Source organism: Buteo buteo, chromosome 17 (assembly GCF_964188355.1).
Source record: "Buteo buteo chromosome 17, bButBut1.hap1.1, whole genome shotgun sequence".
Taxonomy (NCBI): Eukaryota; Metazoa; Chordata; class Aves; order Accipitriformes; family Accipitridae; genus Buteo; species Buteo buteo.
In genome coordinates this window covers 4,294,388-4,315,574 of record NC_134187.1, presented here as the reverse complement: position 1 = coordinate 4,315,574, position 21,187 = coordinate 4,294,388, and the positions used below count along the sequence as shown (strand labels likewise).

The 21,187-nt window shown below is 39.5% G+C and overlaps 1 protein-coding gene across 1 annotated transcript in view; it reads right to left on the bottom strand.

Moving 5' to 3' along the window:
- The window catches only part of PKHD1 (PKHD1 ciliary IPT domain containing fibrocystin/polyductin), a 255,192-nt gene that overhangs the window by 76,349 nt on the left and 157,656 nt on the right, over positions 1 to 21,187 (bottom strand). The window contains exons 51-54 of the mRNA XM_075049823.1: positions 14,679 to 14,816; positions 5,982 to 6,095; positions 4,197 to 4,284; positions 666 to 820 (exon numbers count right to left, since the gene is read on the bottom strand). Coding sequence (XP_074905924.1) covers positions 666 to 820; positions 4,197 to 4,284; positions 5,982 to 6,095; positions 14,679 to 14,816 — 495 coding nt within the window. The remainder of the gene's footprint in view (positions 1 to 665; positions 821 to 4,196; positions 4,285 to 5,981; positions 6,096 to 14,678; positions 14,817 to 21,187) is intronic.

The following is a 21,187-nucleotide window of genomic DNA, read 5'->3' as shown; positions in this document are numbered from 1 at the left end:
TCAGAATTTGACCTGATAATCAAATTCTTTTATTTTTGTTAAATAGATGATAATAAATTTAATTTATAGGCTGAAATAAAATTAAATAAATTATCAACAGTGCATCTCTTTTTCCATTTAGATACAAATACTATGTAATCTACACAGGAAATAGAGCTCTATACAGATTTTATGTTTATTTACATATTAGAATACAAATACATTAGTTTCATGCTATGGAATTGATAAATTTTTGCATTTGAAACTCCATGAATCTAATGATTTTGAAATTTGGAAAAAAAAAAGGGTATCTTTTAGTTTTTCAGTTTTTGACACACCACAGAAATTGTGCAAATGGCCTAAAAAAATCTGCTTTTTTTTTTTTCTTTAAAACTTCAGTTATTTTCTCTCTCTGTTAACCAGTTGTATTTAAAACATGGAACACCAGGAAATTTTCCAAAAGCATTCAGCACTGAATTAAATCTACTCCCAGAAATTCGTGTTAGAATCAACTATTCTGTACAGGTTTTAACATCACATTCTCAGTATCAAAACAGCAAGAAAAAAACACATGGAGAAAGAAATGAAGATACCTCAATAAAGTAGAATTGATCTTGGTGAGATATGAAATGGAAAGTCAATGCTTCAGAAGAAAACTCTCTCAAATGGAAACACAGATTCCTTACCAATATGCCTGTGCAGAAGGCGTTCATGAATTCTTATGCTATGACCATTGACTTCTTTAAGTGTAACTACTTCAGCTTCGTGGGCTTCATAGGAGGAAGAGCTGATCACAATATCTCCACCATGATTCCAGTCTACTTCGTCCTCCACAAAAATCCTGTAATGCAAGATATTAAGTTAATATCATTACATTCATGAAAGTTATGCTCACAGACTTCCTAAAAAATGAACAACAGTTTTGCCTAGGCAGATCTCAGAAAGAATCCACAGGCTATGCTCTAGGAAAAGCCCCTTTAGGGCTTTCTGCAAAAACAGATGTCTAAAATATGTGGGAGGAAATTAATCCTGAAATGTCTATTTCACACCATTGATTAACAAGGTATACAGTTCCAGTACAGGGTTGCAGGGCTCAAGTAAGTTACCAAAGACACATCAGACCATTTTTGGTGCCAGGAATATCCTACAGAGCTGAAAGTCAGCTTTGGACTTAAGACAACAAAATGTAGGTGTCCATGTGTAGGGTTGTGTGTGTGTGTGCATGCACTTGGCATTTAAGCTTCCTCTATAGTTGATTGGTACAGTCGGTAGTGAGTAGAAGGCAATAAGCTCTCTGAATTGGGCACATAGAGCAGGATTTGGTTCCCTAAACAAGAGCACCTTTTGCTATCTGAGAAGTTCCAGGATATCTAAGACATCAGCTGGTAGATATGATAGAACTTGGTCATGGAGCACTCCTGGAGACACAGGTGGAAGCCATGGAAGGGACTCAAAGGCATTTCCTATGAGCCCCAAGGCACTTCAGATCAGCCCAAAACCTATATTTAGGTTCCTCAATCCTGCCCTTGGTAGTTGAATTGCCCTCTAGGCTCCAGCACCTAGAACTCTGCTGACTCTAATGGGAGCTTAGGTACCTTTCTATACATTACACAGACACTGTTTTAATCTTGAACTGAAGATCCTTCTTTATTACATTTATTAGTTATATTTGTAGCTCAGGGGTTTTTTAGCTTCACATGGAGAAAATAAAAGCATTTAGTGAAAGCAAAATGGATAATGACCAATGTTTATATATATTTGATAAACACCTTGTCCTACTACAGGGTGACTGGTGCTGGCTAGGTGATGTTCCGTACACCTCAGGTAATTGTTGAGAAAACAGACCACTGAATGAATTCAGAGTGTGCCTCATCATGCAGTCAAGAGTGACAGAGGCACAGAGAGAAAGGAAAGTCCTAAAGCGATGTAACTAGTGAGCTATGTTGCCAAATTTTCCTAGTGTCTCTTCTCACAGGTTTTTTCAAAGATGAGTAGGCTCAAGATGAGTACTTCCAGTTTTCAGCACCTGTGAACATTCAGTAGAGATATCTACCAAAACTTTGATTTCTTTTTTTGCTGAGAGGAAGCACCATATATCGTCTGAAATAGCAGGAAAATGTTAGTGTGACTGAGAACTATGTATTTTTCAAAGATAAACACATTGGAAAAGAGGAAGCAAAACCACACAGAGTAAGAATAACTGTGGCGTGTATTTGGAATTTTTGACAGTTCATCTGCAACCCATACTAGAAGTTGAATCTTAAGTCCAGTCCCAGGCATACAGTCCAATAATAATTTACATCTTGTAGACCCAATCGTAACTCTTTTGACTCTTGCATTTCAAAGTCTAATAAGAGGAATCAGTAAACAAAAGAAAACATGGTAAGAGACACCATCTAAGATACTAATCTATTGAAATACTAATTTAGGTTTTTAGTCTAAGTACTTTCTTTTTTTTTTTTTCCCTTCTTTTTGAAAGCCTAAGTCCTTCCCTAACTCATGTGCTGATTCATGTTGAAAAATATATAGAGCAGCTTCTCTTGATCACTAAAAAAGGCACTTGCTTCAGCTTTCATATTCTAGCACTGACTTGCCTATTTCCTGTATCTAACCACATTAACTCTTGGCTGGCTATTAGTAGACTTTTCATGACAAATAGCTTTTTTTTTTTTTTCTTTTAACAATGGAAACAACTCTTTGTGCCATATTTAGGGTGCATGAATGAATTCCAAAAACTTATATCTTAGCACCTCATGATATTTCATCTAAAACATCTGGGCAGCAGACCAATACAATACTAGCCTGAATCCATTTCATCCAAATATTCAACTGGCATGCTTCAGTCAGGAATCTGCTTACTCTGAACTCCCATCCTAATCAGGGAAAGAAAAGAATTTCCAGAGGGTGATTCTAATATTGCATGGTTTGAATCAGCATCTGGAAGTATCTGGTCTCTGCACTGACTACACAGCAACCCTAAACAATTAACCTACGCTAGAGACTCAACTGTGTGAGAGCTAACAACAGACAAATCCTACTTGTGAGGTCTTTGTGCTTCCATTGCCCATCTTTGCAATGAGTTTCCAAATAATTCCTTCTCTCTATCCAGATGGGAACTCTACCAATGAGTTTTTGTTAGGCTTGACTGATAGAATTTTATTTTTTTTTCAAATACACGTATTTCAGTTTAAAATCAAGCACTTGGAAGAATTACAGCAAAGTCAATAAAAATTTTGTGTTACAGAATCAAGAATGTGAGCTCCAGAGAGAGCTAGGTAGGTGCCCACTCCACCCCAACTAAGGTCAGTGCAAATAAATGGGAGATCCTTATATGCAGATGTGTTCTCTGGTTCAGAGGAAAGATTTGAACTTCAGGCCGTAGACACCTATTCATTTAACAGGCATTTGTGGCAATTCCACTTAACCTGCCTTAGGTTTTGACTAAGCCTTCAGACTGAATTCACAAGTAAGTGATGATGAAGATGAGTCTGCTGCTGGGGCTGTAAAAGCTTATGGATGGGTAGCATCAGGGGAAAGAGAAGATAGCATTTCAAAGCTATTTTTGCCAAGGTTAAGTGAAAATGTGTCTATACCTTGGAAGGCTCACATCCCAGACAGACACCTTACTCTTCAGGGTGTACAGGTAGCTTTATACCCTTTGAGCCAATTGACATTAATTACATATACAAAAAAGATTGACTCTAATGGGAGAAATTAAGATGTTCACTCCAGAAGCCACTTGGTAAAGGACTGATTTAAGATGTTGAAGAACATCATTCATATCCCAGTTTTGCTTAATTCAGAGATGAGATTTTAAAGTAGGTCTCTTAAACCAAAATGAACATCCTAATCACCAAGAAATCAGCCACTTTCAAGTACATCTCTTCCTTCTATAAAGAAAGAGAAAGGCAGAGGGAGAGATAGAGGAAGAAAAGGAAGGTAGGAAGAAGGATGGAAGGGCAGAAGCAAGCAAAGAAGGAAGGACAGAGGAAAGAAGCAAATCTCAGCTTCATTCCTCTTTAGAATTAAAATTAATCTAAAAATAGTACAATTTTCTTGCAAGATGTAACATGGTGGTTCTTTTCCTACCTAGACATAGTTTAAACAGAGCCTATCACAAAGGAAAAGAATAATACAACTCATAGGAACATTAATACAAGTCATTGGAATGGAAGCCAAAACTTAATATTTGGAGGCATATTTGGGCAAAACACCACCTTTCATTGCCAGGAGCAATATTAGTTCCCAGATGTGTCCAAGATGTCTTAGGATAAGCGCTATAAATTTGCACCTCTCCATAAACCCCTGGAAAAAAACAGAAGCAGGAGTTCGAAGGTTAGGGGAAAGAGAGACTTGAGAACTGAACCAATAATTAATACATGGAAATCTTTATATTTATTAAAGCATGTTTTTATATTTTATGAAAAGTGTAAGAACAACACATAGCCTCCACTTGAAATACAAAGGGAACTAGAAATAAATCATAATAAAGTAAAATGACCATCACATGCAAAGGCAAGAAAGGGGATTGTACCATAGAAGTCTCATTAACTCAAACTGGAATTGCAGACAAAGGTATCTACCTTAAAAAAAAAATCTACCCAAGTAAACAAATTAAGTAAAAACTACAGGAATGAAAGATACAGAAAATTACTCAGCTATTATTTATATTTCTGATCTGTAAAAAATTCACTATTTTTTTCTGGAAAAAGGATCCAAAACCATGGCAAAAAAACAAAATATAGAAAATTTTCATATAGATGACACATTCCAAGATTATATATGAAGCATGAAAAAATTTCTGATTTCCCTCACTGAAATGTTTTATTTCAATTTGCTGACCTGATCTGAAATCTGAGTCAGTTTGACATTTGTTCTGCATCTCTAATAGTGACACATTGCTTCAGAGGACTTATGCTTCAGGTATTTAGTAAACCCATTTTACTGCTTGGGCTAATCTCCTCCATGGACAACTTTTTCTATGACATACTGTGTCACCATAGTTCAAAAGAAGCCTGCTGCAAGCATTGGTAATGCAACCCTGATTATCCCACCAAGGCAGACATTCAAAATAACTTCCATGATCTTGCATTTGCTGTGGTTTAAGAGGATAGCATGAACACTTGTGAAGTCTCATCTGATCCATGATAGTGTGCTAAACGGCTGCAACACATCTATCTTTGTTTCTAGCCCCTAAAATTACAGGAAGTCAAATTTCTAGCTCTTGTTATACTTCAACTTTTTCTCAATAGCAGTTCAAATTTCTACTGTCTTTACAAAAGTTCAGCAATGAACAAAGTCTTGCAATACTCAAGTGTTGTTTAAAACATATTTTAAAATATAGAAAACAAAAAAGTTAATGTATTTCTTTAACCATAATTATATGAGGACATGTAAAAATTAACATAAACCTTCTTTTGTCAATCTTTCTATGGGTCCAAATGCTTGGAAATATTTAAATGCGTGTATCCATCCAGTAGCTCTTGGATGTAATTCATCTCACTTAAGTCAGGCATTTAAAAATAGTGATATGAGTTTAAGCTCATCATCCTAGCCTGGAAACTTGAGGACAATTTGTTTCATCCTAAGAGAGACCAAAGATAACTGTGATCAAATACCCTCTGGCAATGTGCATTTCTCTCCACTCAACAAGGTCATCTTAGTTTTAATATCTTCAACTTTGACAACTACCTTTTACAAATCTCAAATCTAAACCCAACACAAACCTTGTACATATGTGTAAGTACTCTTAAGTCCTCTCCAGTTTCCCCTAGAAAGACCTCAAGATTTGTCACCTAGTTGCTTGCTTCTGTCAAATTTTGCCTAAATAAAATCTCCACAGAAAATCCAGGACCTGGTGAACGTTAAAAGTTTTAACTCAAAAAATGTGTGTACCTTTGTTACATTATTTTCTTATATGACATAGTAACAGGCTCAACAGGGTAGATTTGACTATTGCTTAAGATTGGTTTCCTATGAAAAGGTGAACTCATGTTTCATACCAATACTCCCTGGGGGGGCATTTATTCCCTCCAGACGATCACAGTAAATCCCTTCAGATGCCCGAAGAAGGACCAGCAGCTTTAAATCCCTTTCTAGGGGATGTTGAAAAGAACCTGCAATAAAGACAAAACAGCAACAACCCATCACAGAGGTATCAATGGCTTTTGTAATGCTGAAACTGGGGGGGAACTGGGGTGCGTGAATCCAAATTTTAAGGTCTAAATGGCTGAACTACCATTTCCTTCCTCAGTCCATTTTTGCCTTTCTGCTCCTTTAGAATTTCATCAGTTCCCAGGTAATCATGAGTTTTGCAGCCAGGTTGGGTAAAATGGTCTTTCAGACCAATGGAAGGACTGAGGGCAAAAAGTAGGGGAGAAAAAAATGCCCAAGAAGTTTTGGTGTGTGTGATGGTGCTCTTATCTTGTGGTGATATGTCTGTACAGTAAACTGTATTCCAACTGTGACTTCATTTATTTCACCAAGGGTAGTTTACAGTTTCAGAAGAAAATGGCCCAGCACTAAACAGACTAAGGAGGAAAAAGTAGGACAGTTTTTGCCCTGGAGAAATGTATGCGGAGTCCAGTAAAAGAGTTCAGCGTTCCTTTAAAATTAGAGATTAAATCAATTATGCAACAGAAAACTGCAGCAGATGTAGAACTAAAAAATATATACATATCTGTACAAAATTAGCTGGCCTGTCATGTTCTTTTAATATTCAAAAATTACTAGTTTGGAAAAGAGAGCCGATCTCATATCCTAAAGAAACATTCCTCTTTAAGAGCATTTTTTAATTAAGTGAAATCAATAAATAAATTCATTGTTCCCTACCAGTGTCTGACTGACATCTGTGGATATTTAAATTCTCTGTACAGCTTTTAAATGGGTAAAAGACAAACAGTACAAGACTCGCATGCTCCCCATCTAATATATCTCACACCAGTGAGCTCGTATCTTCTCTGGGGACATGGAGGGAATTCAATCTCACAGTGTCCATCATCCATCCAAACCATCTTTGACTTTCTTGTTTAAACTTCCATAACTGCGGTTTGAACAGAAGTAAACCAGGAATTGGGCTGTAAACAAACACCACTTTCACAAAGCAGAACTAGTGATAAGGGCTTTCACCACGGATGCACTAGGTTAAACAAATATCCACCTAGGGCAGCAGAAGAGTTACGTAGACATTTGTGTCTCTTCTTGTATGCAGAGTGATTGTTTTCCTGCTTCACCCTCACAGCAAGTTGTGATTTAAAATACTCAGCCTGAACATACCTTTCCCAATCCTCAGGTCAACCTTACCCCCTGGGATAAAGTTATGAGCTACACTGAAGACCAAAGAAAGACTCAACAAAAATGTTTGGAGACCTTTATATTGATCTTACAATGTTATTCACAATTACTATTTCCTAATCATGATCACTTAAAGGGGGGGATTATTATTAATTATCATTATGAATTACTGTTGGTGTTATTATTTTACTCCTGGTTACAAAGCATTTACTATTTCTTCTTGTTAAGTCAGTTAAGAGAGATATGTGATATATCCAATTCTCAGCTCAATTTCAAAACCATTTTTAAGTAAGCTTCCAGCTTAACAATCACAGACAAATGCTTGGAAATGTGAATTCTAAAGGCTTGAACTGGAAGTTATCGCTCCTTTAAAAGAATTACATCTAGATTTAGCTAAAATTTGTGATTTTTAATTCTGAAAATCATGACAATAGGTTAGAGAATGTTACCCTTGTTAAAGAACAAACAAACACACAAACCAAAAATCTAATCAGAATGAGAAACAAAGAATTTATAATAAAACTATTTGTAATAGCTCATCACCATATTAAATCCATAGAAAAGAAATAAAAAATGGGAAGATAATATTCACAGAAATGCTTCAGTGGCTGGAAACTGTAAATGGTATATGTCACAAAAGAGCACAGGAGATACCTAGGAGTAGAAAAATTAGACTTGTTTTAACTATATTTAGAACAAAAATAATCTTAATACTTGCTTATTTCCATTTATAGTTCCATGGTTTAAATCAATGGATTTCAATAACTTGAATGCAAGTGCTACAGAAGAGTTGGCCCAGAAACTCGTTGGACTATTAAGGAGGACTTTTCAGTAAGTTTGGGATCACTCACGATGTCTCAGAGCACTTGAAGAAAGCTAATATTGTGCCAATATTTCAAACAAAGATAAAAGTAAGAGCCCCAGGTAATTACAGGCCTGTCAACTTGACACTGATTCTAGGGGAAAAGTAAATAAAACTGGAATGTCCAACTCTGAACACAATTAATAAATCATTAAAGGTGGATGATATAATTAATGCCAATCAACCTGGTTTTATAGAAAAAAGGTCCTGTGAAACTTCCTTGTTATCATCTTCTAATGAGACTACAGGTTTAGTTGATAAAGATAATAGCTTTGATATAATATAATTGGCTTCTCCAAGGCACTTGACTTAGTATCACAAAACTTTCTGATTAACAAACTACACTGGTACAACACGAACATGGCACACATTAATTTACAGGCTGACTGACTAGAATGGGGGCATTGACTCAGACAGGTCTTGTCTTGCAAGCCCTGTCATATGAAACATTTTATCAATGACCCAAAGTAGTGTGAAGATACTGAAAGCAAGCAGATAAGGTGACACAAATGGGGGGAAAAAAAATTAAAGAGATGGGCCAGCAAAGTCAACAAGAATTTGGAAGTGAAGAATTAGGAAAGAAAGTGAAGAATGTTCAAAATGTAAGATGACAGGTCTTGAAAATGTAGTGCTGTCTCTGTGAATGGATGGGGAACACAGGAAGACAAAGGGAAAAGCTGAGTAAGGTCCGCGATATGCACTTTGGCTTAGTCTAAATACAGCCCTACAGAATGGCTCATGAAAATGAAGGTATGGAAACAGCAGCTACCTCCACTTACTCATAGGAAAATTCAAAATAGTTAATGTACACAAGTCACCAGGGCTGGATAAGTTTCATCACCTTATGAAGCAACTGGCATATGAAATCACAGCTCTTATAATATGTAGTTTTGTAAACTACCAAGTTGCTATAAATATTGGAATCATAATCTCTGCAACACATATATGAAGGATCTGGGCTTTAAGTGTCTGTCTCTGAACTTTGGATGTGTAAACTTCAGGCTACTTGCCCCACTTTATTGTGGTGAACAAATCCCACATAAGATCACATCAAACTGTTGAATTACCCCATCCTGCACGAGACATGCAGAAATGGATCCCGCTTCATACTCCTACTACAACTGAAGGCTTACCAATTTGATGAGCAGTCTGGTTAATCATAAAGTGAGATAATAAGGTACTGCTGGCAGAGAACCAGAAAAAAGGTAATTAGAACCAGAAGCTGGCAGAAGTGTGTGGTGAGATGTGCAGAAGAGGTCAAGAGGGACTAAAGAGAGTGTACGCAGAAATTAGGCAGGGCTTCCTCAAACCTAGGTTCTTCCAACTGGAAAGTTTATCTGGAATTTGAAGGGTTTGCTCATCTGTCCAGATACGACACATATCTGCCAGCCTGAGCAGTGCTCCTGAGCAGTGTTTTGTCCTCTCTGGATATCTCAGGTATTTCTTCAGTGCAGACACGTGCCAATCTGCTGGTGTGTACGCAGCAACCATGCAGCTTCCTACAAGCTGGGCTTTCTGCGCAGTCAGTTTGTGCCTTCACTGTCTGTCTGATGAGAGATGTCACATCAAATGGCCTCACTGCAGGTGTGTGACCTTCTGCAAGAGGTATCTAAAGCTAATGTTCTTCCAGGGAGTGCTGGCACCACAATGCATGCATTACACAGTGCAAAAAAAAAAAAAACCATATATGATAATCCTATGTATAAGAAACAACTTATGCTGCTAATAAAGTCACCACTGATTACACACTTTCTTGAAGAAGTGTGAGGTCCAGCTGCCTGGATTACAACACAGATCTGTTAGCACAATGGTTGCAGCTGATTCATAATCTTTCTTCAGGTCTGACCTCTGGAGAGGATAAAACCCTACTATGCGAAAATAGGAAAAAAATTAAAAGGGATAACAGAGAGAGGTGCGTTTTTTCTACCCAGATTTTCACTTATTCTGGACTGCAGCCTGGATCTAGTTTGCTGTTGAGTTTCAAAAGCATTTTCCATTGTTTTCATGTTTCTGTTTTATTCCAGATGTTCTTCCTGACAGTATTTTGTTGTGTTTTTTTCTTTTTCCATAGCAAAACCCATTCGATTCTTTCCTAGAATAGTGGGTGTTTCCTCCCTTCTAGCCTTTCCTTTCTTTACAGCGCAAGACGCTGCAACAGCTGTTGTATATAAGAGCAAGGAAATCTCTGAGATAAGATCCCCTCCCTTCCATTGGCAAATACACTTTGCTAAGTATCTTGCTGTTACCATCTCCAATATCAACTCTGTGTTTCCTGAATCCGAAACTTCTTGGACTCTAGCTACCTAGCTATTTTGAAAACTGTGGTATATTGCCACCAGAAAGGCTGAAGACTCTTTATTCGTGGTCAAGACACAGCTGGATAGTCACCTAGTGTTGGTTCTCCTTTCCTATGTGTTCCTTCAGGTGTTCAGACTGCACTCTGCAAAGGAGCCTTGAAAAGCATCCTGTGAACAAGGAGACATCACATGGATTGCCTCCTACAAGTGGTGCTGCCAAATAAACAGAAGAGATGAGAGACAAACAGCTGTGGAGTAGGAACCAGCAGCCAGAAGTGAGCGATGAATGTCCAAGGAATAAGAAGTGAGACATGTAGGATGGGATTCAGCTGCCTAAATATAGATGCCTAATGCCACCTGAGAGTCCTAGTGCCCTCCAAATCCGCTGTGTGAGGTTGGCAGATACAGACAGTGATCAATGACAGAACAGTGGCTTTTTCAGCAGAAGTAGAAGGCCAGGTGGGACACCTGAGGGTGCCCAAAGTGATACAAAATCCTTATAGTTAGGCAACTGAACCATGTTTCCAGGGAGATTCATATAGCTATTTTTAGGTTTCATAATGCAGATGTTTCCATGTTCTCTGGCTGTCTGAGCTAACAAAGATCAGACAATACAGTGTAGACTGCAATTTGCTCTAGGTACCTGTATTGGCCAGTCCTACTGACTGCAGTGGCTCCACTGACTGTATTGGCTATATCTCTACTGAAACAGCCAGCTCACATGCTGATGTCCACATGTTACACCTAAATTCGGATGTATTAAACGTGTGAACCGAATCTCTTCCCTAGATGGTACGATCAGTTAAAAGAAACCAAGTGGCTTGGAAAGGGTAAAAACCAAACAGACAGAGGCTGAGAGATTAATTGAAGGGAATGCAGATGGTGCAATGAACTTTTCAAACCACTTTTTCTGTGATCAGGGTTGAAAAATTGCTCTCAATACATCAACAGTACTCCATCTTGATACAAGTTGAATAGCTGTGCAGGGATGCAATACAACTGCAAGATGGAACTCAGCTTACAGCTAAAGAAGATGGGAGCCACACAATCGAGGTACTGGTGAAGCTGGAAAAGATAGTCGATTGGTGAAACTCACTTGTGCCCTAATTGTCGTTATAAGGCTGAGCATTAATCATCACTAACACATGGCTATTTCATGACGTACAGTGATTTACCCTTTGGGAAGTCAATATGGGGGTTCTTAATAGTACTGAGAAGAAGAAGAGTGAATGTATTATAGCTCTTACCACAAGCAAGATAAGAGACATAAGAAATGTCCAGGGTTTCATCTCCAGACAATCAAGCCATGAGCTAATGATGACCTTAGGCTTCTTTCCTCAAATGAGTGACATGACTGACAAGCAGCCATCACGAGATATGCAAAAAAAAGAATGTGACAAGTTGAGACTAAAAAGAGAAATCCTATTTGGATAATTACTTGGTGAATTCTACTATAAAAAGCGAAAATAACCTACCAGCAAAGAGCAGCTGAGTACAGCAGAGTTCAGGATGAGTCCAATGGATGAATTTGTGCAAAATGAACTTCAGCATTTTTTGCAGCCTTATCAGGAGCTGGGGGCTTTGTGCAGCAGTGGAATAGGGCATTTTCTGCACATATCATCTGTGTTTTAATGCTGACTTATGGGTTAAAATAAATGGAACCATCCTAGCCGAGAACCAAAAAAAACCTCTGAGATATTGAGCTCAACATTTCTTTTCTTATTCTGACACAGGTGTGCTAATGGCATTTAGCAAATCACTTAATCTCTCTGAACCTCAAGCTCTCTTTCTATAAACTGGGAAAACAGCTTTTTTTTTTTTACAGCATGGCAACAAAAGGAGGTAGAAATAAATGGTGTTTCTAAAATGTTATTGCAAATATCACCATCAAAGAAGAGACTTGAAAGTTTAAGTGAAACCAAGAAGCTTCTTATCCAGGAGCTAGGACTACTAGAGAAGAAGTAATCAGAAAGTCTCCCTGGCTCCAACAACACTGAAGAGCCAGGAGCACTCAAAGAAATTATTGTGGGGAGAGACCCACACATTTTACTTCTGGGTTGTCCAAGGGCTCTGAGAGAGTTCTTGCAACCCTTTACAGATCTTTAATCATCTCATATCTCCCAGTGATTCTGTTGATTATTTCACAGTGGAGTGTGATCATACATTGAAGAGGAAAGTAATGACAGGCCCTGCAGGATCAAAGGTGCCCCAAGAATTCTGATCTCCCAACTACCACTGTATTTTCTGATCCCAGTTTCCCTGAAAATTATTGTTTCGATAAAATTAATTAGGTTCTTGTTTATGTTTCATAAACTCCAATTTTACACTGGGTTTTTTTTTCCCCTTTGTTATATATTCCTCACCATCACTCAGTTCCTATAGACTTATAGTCTTGTTTTAACCATCTTTGGGTTTTCCCTGCCAATAAGATCCCAAGTGCACCGAAAGACACCAAAGTCCAAGTAAGACTTGTTTCTAGAACTTATCGTTGTTCTCTAGCAGTTTAAGTGAACAAAATATTTAGTCTCTATCAGAAAGTCTCTGGCCCAGGCTGCTGAATTAGAAGCAACGGCATGTGACCAAAGATTTCTATGCTGAAAACAGGGCGTGGAGAAGTTACACAACAGGGAGGACCTGGGGATTTGGCTCACATGATGTCAACCTCAGCTCCTGCTCAGGCAATGCAGAATGCTGATGTCCACATCTATTAAATCTGTTTACTAAACTGTCTCATTATCTATTTTGTGTCAGGATTTCTTTAGGGTGTGGTAGAACTGGACAGATGGGCTTCAAAACCTTCCTTCAGGCATGGAAGAGTCAGGATTAGACAGATGGGCTCCAAGAAGCTACCTCTAGGCCTCAAACACATGGGAAAAGAAAGAGGAAGGGAAAAGAAGCGTGCACTCCCAGTTTTACAAGCAATCGTAGAAGCCAGTGTAAGATGTGGGAAGCTTGCAAAGTCTCTACCCACCTATCAACTCACAGCTGAAACAAGAGCAAGGATAGCTCTCCAGAAGATGCTGGACTATGATTCAACAGCTGCAAATACCTGTTTGGCTTTTAATATCATTACTACTCACAGATGTGCTGGAGGGGAGTTTGTGCAGCAAAGAAATGCATCAATGTTTTTTTAATAAGTGTTTTTAGCAATGAACACATGCTTTTTCTTAAAACCAATATGAAACCATATTTAAAGTACAAAAGAGTGTAAGTAAGAAACAACTGAGCCTCTTTTAAGTATACGTATATATTAACCTCCCAGATTAGGCTTTCAAACCTCTTTTTCAAAAGAAAAACACAAGACAGGGAAATAACTCTTTTGGCCAGTACCGTATTAACTAAACAGTCCCTTGAGATTAACAACAAACAAATATTGGAGCAGACTTCCTCAGGAGGTGATTACACAAACAAATTCTCTTTTTAAAGTTCATGAAACCAACCTTGAGAAAGGTCAAGCAGTGATCAACAATGTGATCCCAGAGTCCTAAGGATTCCTGTAAGTAAATACAATGCCTGGCTTTAGGAACCTTGATATTTAAAGGGAATTATGTGCGTAATTACTTCTGTGGGGAAAAACATCAATCCTGTCTGTTGCAAATAATGTGGAACAGCCCCAGTGACACTGGGGACTCTGAAACCACTAGAAGTAGGGGCAAGGTGGTACCTCCCTGAAGTCCTGGTGCTCATCTGTACAGAGGGATGAGAGGAACAAATGTGCTGAATCCAGCTGTGCCAGTTTCATGCCACAGCAGGATTTCCAGGCACTCTGGGGATTCTCCGTGACTCTGTTTATATTGGCTTTAAATACTTCTGTGTCATCTACAAAGTGTCTTACTAATGCCCACAGACACCAGGCACTGCCTGAACACTAAGGTAGATCCTGCCCTGAGGAATTACTGTCTCATAAAGCAACCCCACATGAAGTAGGGAGGACTTTTACACATATCAGATAAAATCTCTGCCACGATGAGATCAGGAGTATTGCCATTAGCTTCACTGGGCTGAAGATAGTAGTATTTGTAATATGTTGCTATTAAATGAACAGGTAATTAGCTCCAGTGGATAATCATTGTGCTTAACATGGACTCTGGGTGTCCACACTGCAGATATCCAGATAGCTATGGGGCATTAGGATGGCAGCATGTTTATAGTAGCACTATGCAGTCTTTCTTCACACTTTCTCTATCTATCAAGAGCAGAAAAAAACAAAAAACACCAGGCATCCAGAAGACAGGCTGCTCACTTACCCACTTTCAGCGTACCCCCCAGCACCACAATACAGGCTGCGCTCAGGACGTTGCTGGAGCTGCTGGGGAACTCAAGGGTCCCCAGGATGTAGAGACCTCTCAGAGGGGGAAGAGCCATATCTACCAGGATGGTCCGGTCTGAGAAACGAAGCAGAGGGTTGTTTAGAACAATGGCAGCCTACCAACACTACTCGCCAAAAAAGCGTGGTGTGGAGGTGAATAATGTTAGCTTTGCTTGAATTTTGCTTTATTCAGATTGTTTTTGTTTAGAACTACCAGAGCAGGGCTTGTGTGTTTGTGCAGCATCCACAACCAGAGAGTTTCATCTACAGCTGAGGCTCCATGGTGTGGCTGTAATCTGATAAATTAATAAAAACATCATATTTACAATGATATTGTTCCATGCTTAAGCCTCATCAAGTATTGCTTGAACCTTTAAAAATGCATATGATGGGCAGCAAGTTAGAGGTGTGTTAGTCTTGCTAGGTGAATCTGGCTCCGTTTATGAAAATAAATGTTAAACCACCCAATGCAATGAACCAGGACTAAGTTAAGCTGCGTCCAGACAGCATTTTTCCCTCATGGCATTGAAGAGAACAAGATGAATGGAAGTGAAAACATCCAATGGTGTCACATAGGCGCTTCATGGCACAAAGAGCCTTCAGGTCCCCACCTTGTTACCAGCAGCGATCAGCGTGACAAGCAGAAGTCACACACCACAACATACCTCCAATGCCACCCTGTCACTGCTTTTCCCTCTCTACAGTTTGGCTTTGCTCTCAGGTTTTGTGTATAAAAGCCCACCTCTTCCTCGCCAACCAAGAGGAAAGCTTTGCTTACGTGAACACAATCTGCAGGAAGCCAGACTTCTTCAATTCTATATTCACAGGACTACTCATTCCCTACTATTAAATTAGTTAACAGTCACCAGGAGAAGCACCATTCCCTCAGATCCTTAAGGACAAAACAAGGAGCCTATTTTAATATTGCAGAACAGAGTGGGAACTGTCAATTGAGCACAACGGCAACGTCATTGCTGCCTCCTAAAGCTGCAAGTCTGCAGCCTGTGAACCTTTTAAATGCCACTTAAGTTTTCCAAGTAGGACATGAGGAAGGATGTAAATGGTGTATCGTTTAGAGGTAGCCCACCACACAGAGGTGAATTCCACCCTCAGGGCTCATCTAGTGCTTTTTGATGTCACTAGGAGCTTTTCAGTTGATTGCACTGGAAAACAGCTCAGGCCCTTAAATCGTGGTTTCCATCTGTTTTCATTATTGACAAGAGTAACAGTTTCCAGGTATGGTGCATCTCTGAGTCAGTGGATGTCCCTGGAAGAAGGAAAAGCAAGGTATTTCCTTAACAAAGGGTTCAGTGAGGTGATCTAATTGTGACTTTCATTGAAATAGCTGGCAGAAAATAAGAACCTTCAACATAATGACAGCTGCCAAATTCTACCTGGAGATTTGTTGTGACTTTCATTGATCTCGTATGCATTTGTTGTGAGGAACAGGTATACAAAACAGGAGAGATTAAGGAACACACGTATTTTCCAATGGATTTTCACAGAGTGGTGAGAATGGGCCACTTGAAACAGTTTTGGTGTGGAACATAGGAGGAGCCATGAAGTGTCTTGGGAAGTGGACCAGCTACTTCACAGTTTTGCTTCTGCCTATAGCCATTAGCAGCTGCTTTGGATGAAGACACAAATGACCATGCAATAGGTAGCACAGGGAAAGTCCTTTCCCCCAAAGATGTAATTAGGGGTTGACTCAAACCATTTAGCACAAAGGTTTAAGAATTTTTCCAAGCGCTGTTTATAGGAAACATAATCAAAACCTACACAAAGTACACTCAGAAGTGGACTGAAAAAAATATGAGTAGACTATCTTTAATAATAGCATTTCCTAGTTTTTGATTCTCTGGTTTTGCAGCCCTGAATTTTGACAGCTTCAAGGGAGAGAAAACTTCTGCATGGTCTGGGCTCTGCTTGCAGATTTGTTTGTTTCTTCTACATACGTGTTTCTACTTTATCCCTGTAACTCAGTCATCCCACCTTTTCCTTTCCCATTATTTTTTTTTTTCTTCTTTCTCTCTGGACATCAGCAAGGGACACCCTGAAAGCCCAGGACCTCTGTTCTCAAGGACTATGCCAAGTACTGCAGCAACCATGGTTACTCTGAACACCTCATCTCAAAAGAAATTCCCTGCATCCTTGGGCTGAAGCATCTTTCAAGCATGCAAAATTTTCACAGCATTCAGATGTAATAAGTCTCTACAGAGCAAGCGTAATCTTTTTTTTTCCCCTAAATCCCATACTGTTAGCACTCGATACATTTTTACAGGCATGAAGAAACTCCTGTCTATAATCTTTTTACAGGACAGGTATAGTCCTATGCCCTGCAGAGCTGGGAAGTGAAGGCACAGTATGTGAGGATATGAAACAGAGAAGAGAATAAGGGGGAAGATGTTGTTAAAATGATATCTCTCAGACAGAAGGGGAATCTAGTTTGTGAAATCACAGCTCAAGAATGTGGCAAAAAGCTGCAGTTGACAAAGGCCATAAGTATATTCATCAAACACAGACTGAAACATTTTTACAAGGAAAAAAAGAAGTGCTCCTAGGCATACCATTTATATGTCAAGTTTCAGTCTAGAACAGATATCTTTGCTGAGTTGCACATCTTTCTAAAAAAGGTTTTATAAAGGAAATGCTGAGTGCTCTGTAACTGTAGCATCATGCATGTGAGCCCTGAAACACAGGAGTGAGAAATCCCCCCATTCAGAGATATCTCTGCAAACCTATAGTTTCCTCAGTTTAAAAGAACAACACTCTGGGATGTGATGCTTGGGGTGTGAAGTCCTTGGAGGGTGAAACGTTGCTCTGTAGAAATAACAGAACGCTCCTTTGAGGAAAAAAAAGTCCTTCCACACTTGAGGAGAAAAGCAAACAGATTCAAAGAAGACTTCCTTACACGGTCCTTACAGAATACACTCATTTATGTAGTAGAGGGAGATGATGACTAAGTGGTTAAAATCATAAACTTTAGGTCACTGAGCTCAAGGGAGTTACCTTCAGAGAAAGACAAACAGAATTTGTTTTTCTCCCATGAAGACATTCACGTAATGGCAGCAACCACTTCCAGGAAACCATAGTTTGAGCCTGAAAACAGGGCTACGTTTCGTTATATATATACTTTCTTCACACAAAAGCTCACAGGTATGCCACAGTCTTAATGTTCAGACGTACAACATTGAGAAGCCGCTAATGACTCCAGCAATGACACAAAATGCCTTTGATCAACCGCATCACTATATAAAACACCATAGCATGCCATTGAATGGAAATCAGGCACAACAGAAGAGCTATTATATGAGATACAGTACTCCAGCATTCATCTCTTCAAACAGAAAAAGTTCAAAGAAAATCAAAATCAGAAAATGAATAACAGAGTGAATTCCACCACTGAAAAAAAAAAAAAAAGAGAGAGAAAAAAAAAGAAGAGAGAAATTGCCAGAGGCTACATGATATCATATCAATACCCTTCAAAACAGCATTCCATTGCCTGGAATTATAACACGTTCTCCTTCTACCCAGAGCGTGCTGCATCAGGAGTGTGTCACACTGAAAACCATAAACCAAAGCCCTGAAAATCCAAGGGCTTGAAAAGCTAATGCCACTGCTGGCCGCCAGAATGGCATGACTAAACTATCCAGCTTGTCTTTGAAGGTGGTGTGACTGCTGAAGCCCGATGCGTGTGAGAGGTCCTTGTGGGATGGCTGTGGCTCTGCAGGATGAACCTCCAGAGATAAAAGCACAAGTTGTTGAAGCCTGAGCTAAAGATTTCCAGCTGGGGCTGGAAGAGACTTTTATCCTCTATGGAGCCAGACACTGAAGGAACTTGTAACACACCAACACTAGAAGTCACTTTAACATGAGGGACCCACCTCTGTTGCAAGTGAAACTCATCCTTGTACAAAGAAGTCTATGAACTCCTGATGTCCCACCAATGCTTTCAAAACAGGGCAAAATATGGAATAACATAGTACATGACCCTGATTTCCAAGCCCTCCAAAAAGCACCCTCTAGATGTGAAGCAGACACCAAGTAGTGACACAAAAAGTTGGGGTTTAATATGAACATTTTGCTAATAGAGGTGTTTTCTAGCTTTTCAAACTTTCCTGAGTCCAGCCCATGAGGCAGCCCTAGTGATGCAATTTTGCTTATTTTGTTAAATAAGCAAATTGAAGCCTTCATTAGCCAAGTTTAGGCAGTGCCCTAGCTCTTTAGTGAACTCTGGGAATTCACATTCGTTCAGAGATTTCAGCACTATCAGGCCCAGACCAAAGTCTTCCCCTGCACTTCTTCATGCTAGAAATGAGCACTAAACATCTATTATTTGTTTTTATAAGACTCTAAAACTGGTTTGGGGGGGCTGAAAGGACTTACCCAGTAACGCACAGCATACCAGAAGTAGGTCCATGGCTTGGCTTTCAACCTGAAAATCATTATGGATGGCTCCCAGAGGAAAATTTTAGGTAACTAAAAGACAGTGAAGAGTGAGACACAGCTGCACCTTGCCAGGAGTGTATTGCAAAAACTTATTTTGGTGTGTACAGCAGCACAAAGTTGTTCTCATGGGGACAAACTCTCACTTTTCTGTAGCCATCTGCAGTCATTCTCAGTTTAGCAGGATATGCACAAACCAGTGGAAATGGGAAGGGAAACATCCATAAAATGCTACAATTAAAGATAAATTTTTAAAATTGTCAATTTCATTTAAGATTTTGGATCCAAGCAAGGGGTTGACTTTCTTGTAACTGGAAACTCATATACACATTTCTGGCAGCAAAACAAAGTATGACAAAAGGACAGAAAATTCATCTTGCCTAACTACATTTTAGGTGCCTTCATTTGAGCAACAAATCCAGTGCCCTTATCACACCACTGATGACTATGACTCCAACTTAAGACCCTGCACTCTGTTGACTCCCACTGTGAAAAAGTGTTTCAACACCTCCAAGCCAGCAAGAATGAAAAGGGAGGGTAAAAAGAAAGTAGAGTGAGCATGCTCAGAAAAGGCAGACATGCGACAGAGCAGTTCTCTCTCAAAATAGATTGGGTGATAGACAGCTTGTGTTCGTGTTTATGTTCTTGGGCTAAAATTGAAGGAGAATTCCAGAAAAGCACTGGAGAGGAGAATAGTCTCTGCACACCAACTAAACACACATATCTACTCTAGTGATGGGAGCTTAGAGATTTTTATCACTGATGGGAAGAAGACAGTCACAGAGCATGGCTCTGCACCGGTCCTAGCAGGCAGTACATTTTCACTTATCATTTGCCTCTTTCCTTTTCATCCATTAAGTATTTTGTTGTGGTTTTTCTGTTCAGTAAAGCTCCTCTGAAGAGCAGAGACAGTTTTATTGTACACTGTGGAGCACCCTGCTCTAAGCAGCTGAACACAGTGATTCAGAACTGGGAACTCCCAGAGTCTCATCCTGCTGCTCAGGCATGAATTTGCATTCTGGTTTTGGGCAAACTTTATTGTCCCGGCCCCTCAATTCCCCATAGGCAGAGGACATTCCTGTCCATGGTAAAACACAGAACCTGTCTAATAGTCCAACCCTTACCCTGCTGCCTCCCAACCAGTAGGCACCAGTATGCTAAAGAGAATCCCTATACTACACCCTGCAGCACAGTGCAGACATTCCCCAGTTAAACTGACCAAACCAGAACTGCTCTAAATTTGTGAGACATTAGTTCTGACCCCAAAGGCTGTGCGGTCATGCTGCACAGCGCCAGACCTGAGCTAATGAGCTTTGCCTCTCAGGAGAGCTAATTAGTTCTGGTATACCAGCATGCTGATGCAGCAGTATTGTTTCCAGTCCTAGAACTAGATCAGTTGGGCTGGGCTGTGGGCAGCAACGTGCAATGCTTCAGGCACAGCTTAGTCATAAAGGGCCTTGTGGTATGTGACAAAGGCCACCGTCAATATCTCATGTGCCAGCTAAAATGAGGTATTTTATCGAGAGGATTACACTCACCTTTGCAGGAAGCACAGAACAGTTTTATTTATAGGTGAGTTTGCAATGTACCAAAGGACCATCACAACCACAACATCCAGCTTCCACTCTCTTAATCTAATCTAAACAACAGAACTCCAAATTCTTAACCAACTCTTTTTATTTATTTATTTTCTACTTTCTGTTTCTGTGTAAATTATGATTTAGGTCCTGTGACCTCCTGATCACACTCCACATAATTAACTCACTGTGCGTGCAGAGGTCTTAGCTATCAGCGGCACCTTTGTGTCTTTTCATATCTGCATCTGATGCGTGATTTTGAAGACTGAAATGATCTGGTCTTTTGCCAATCATGGGCTGGTATTGGTGAACTGGTTATAATGTGATACACAGGAAATTGAAACGGATGATCTGGTGTTATCTCTGACCTTGTTCTTAAGGACCAAATACGCAACGGCATGCAAAATCCAACCATGGCAAGAGG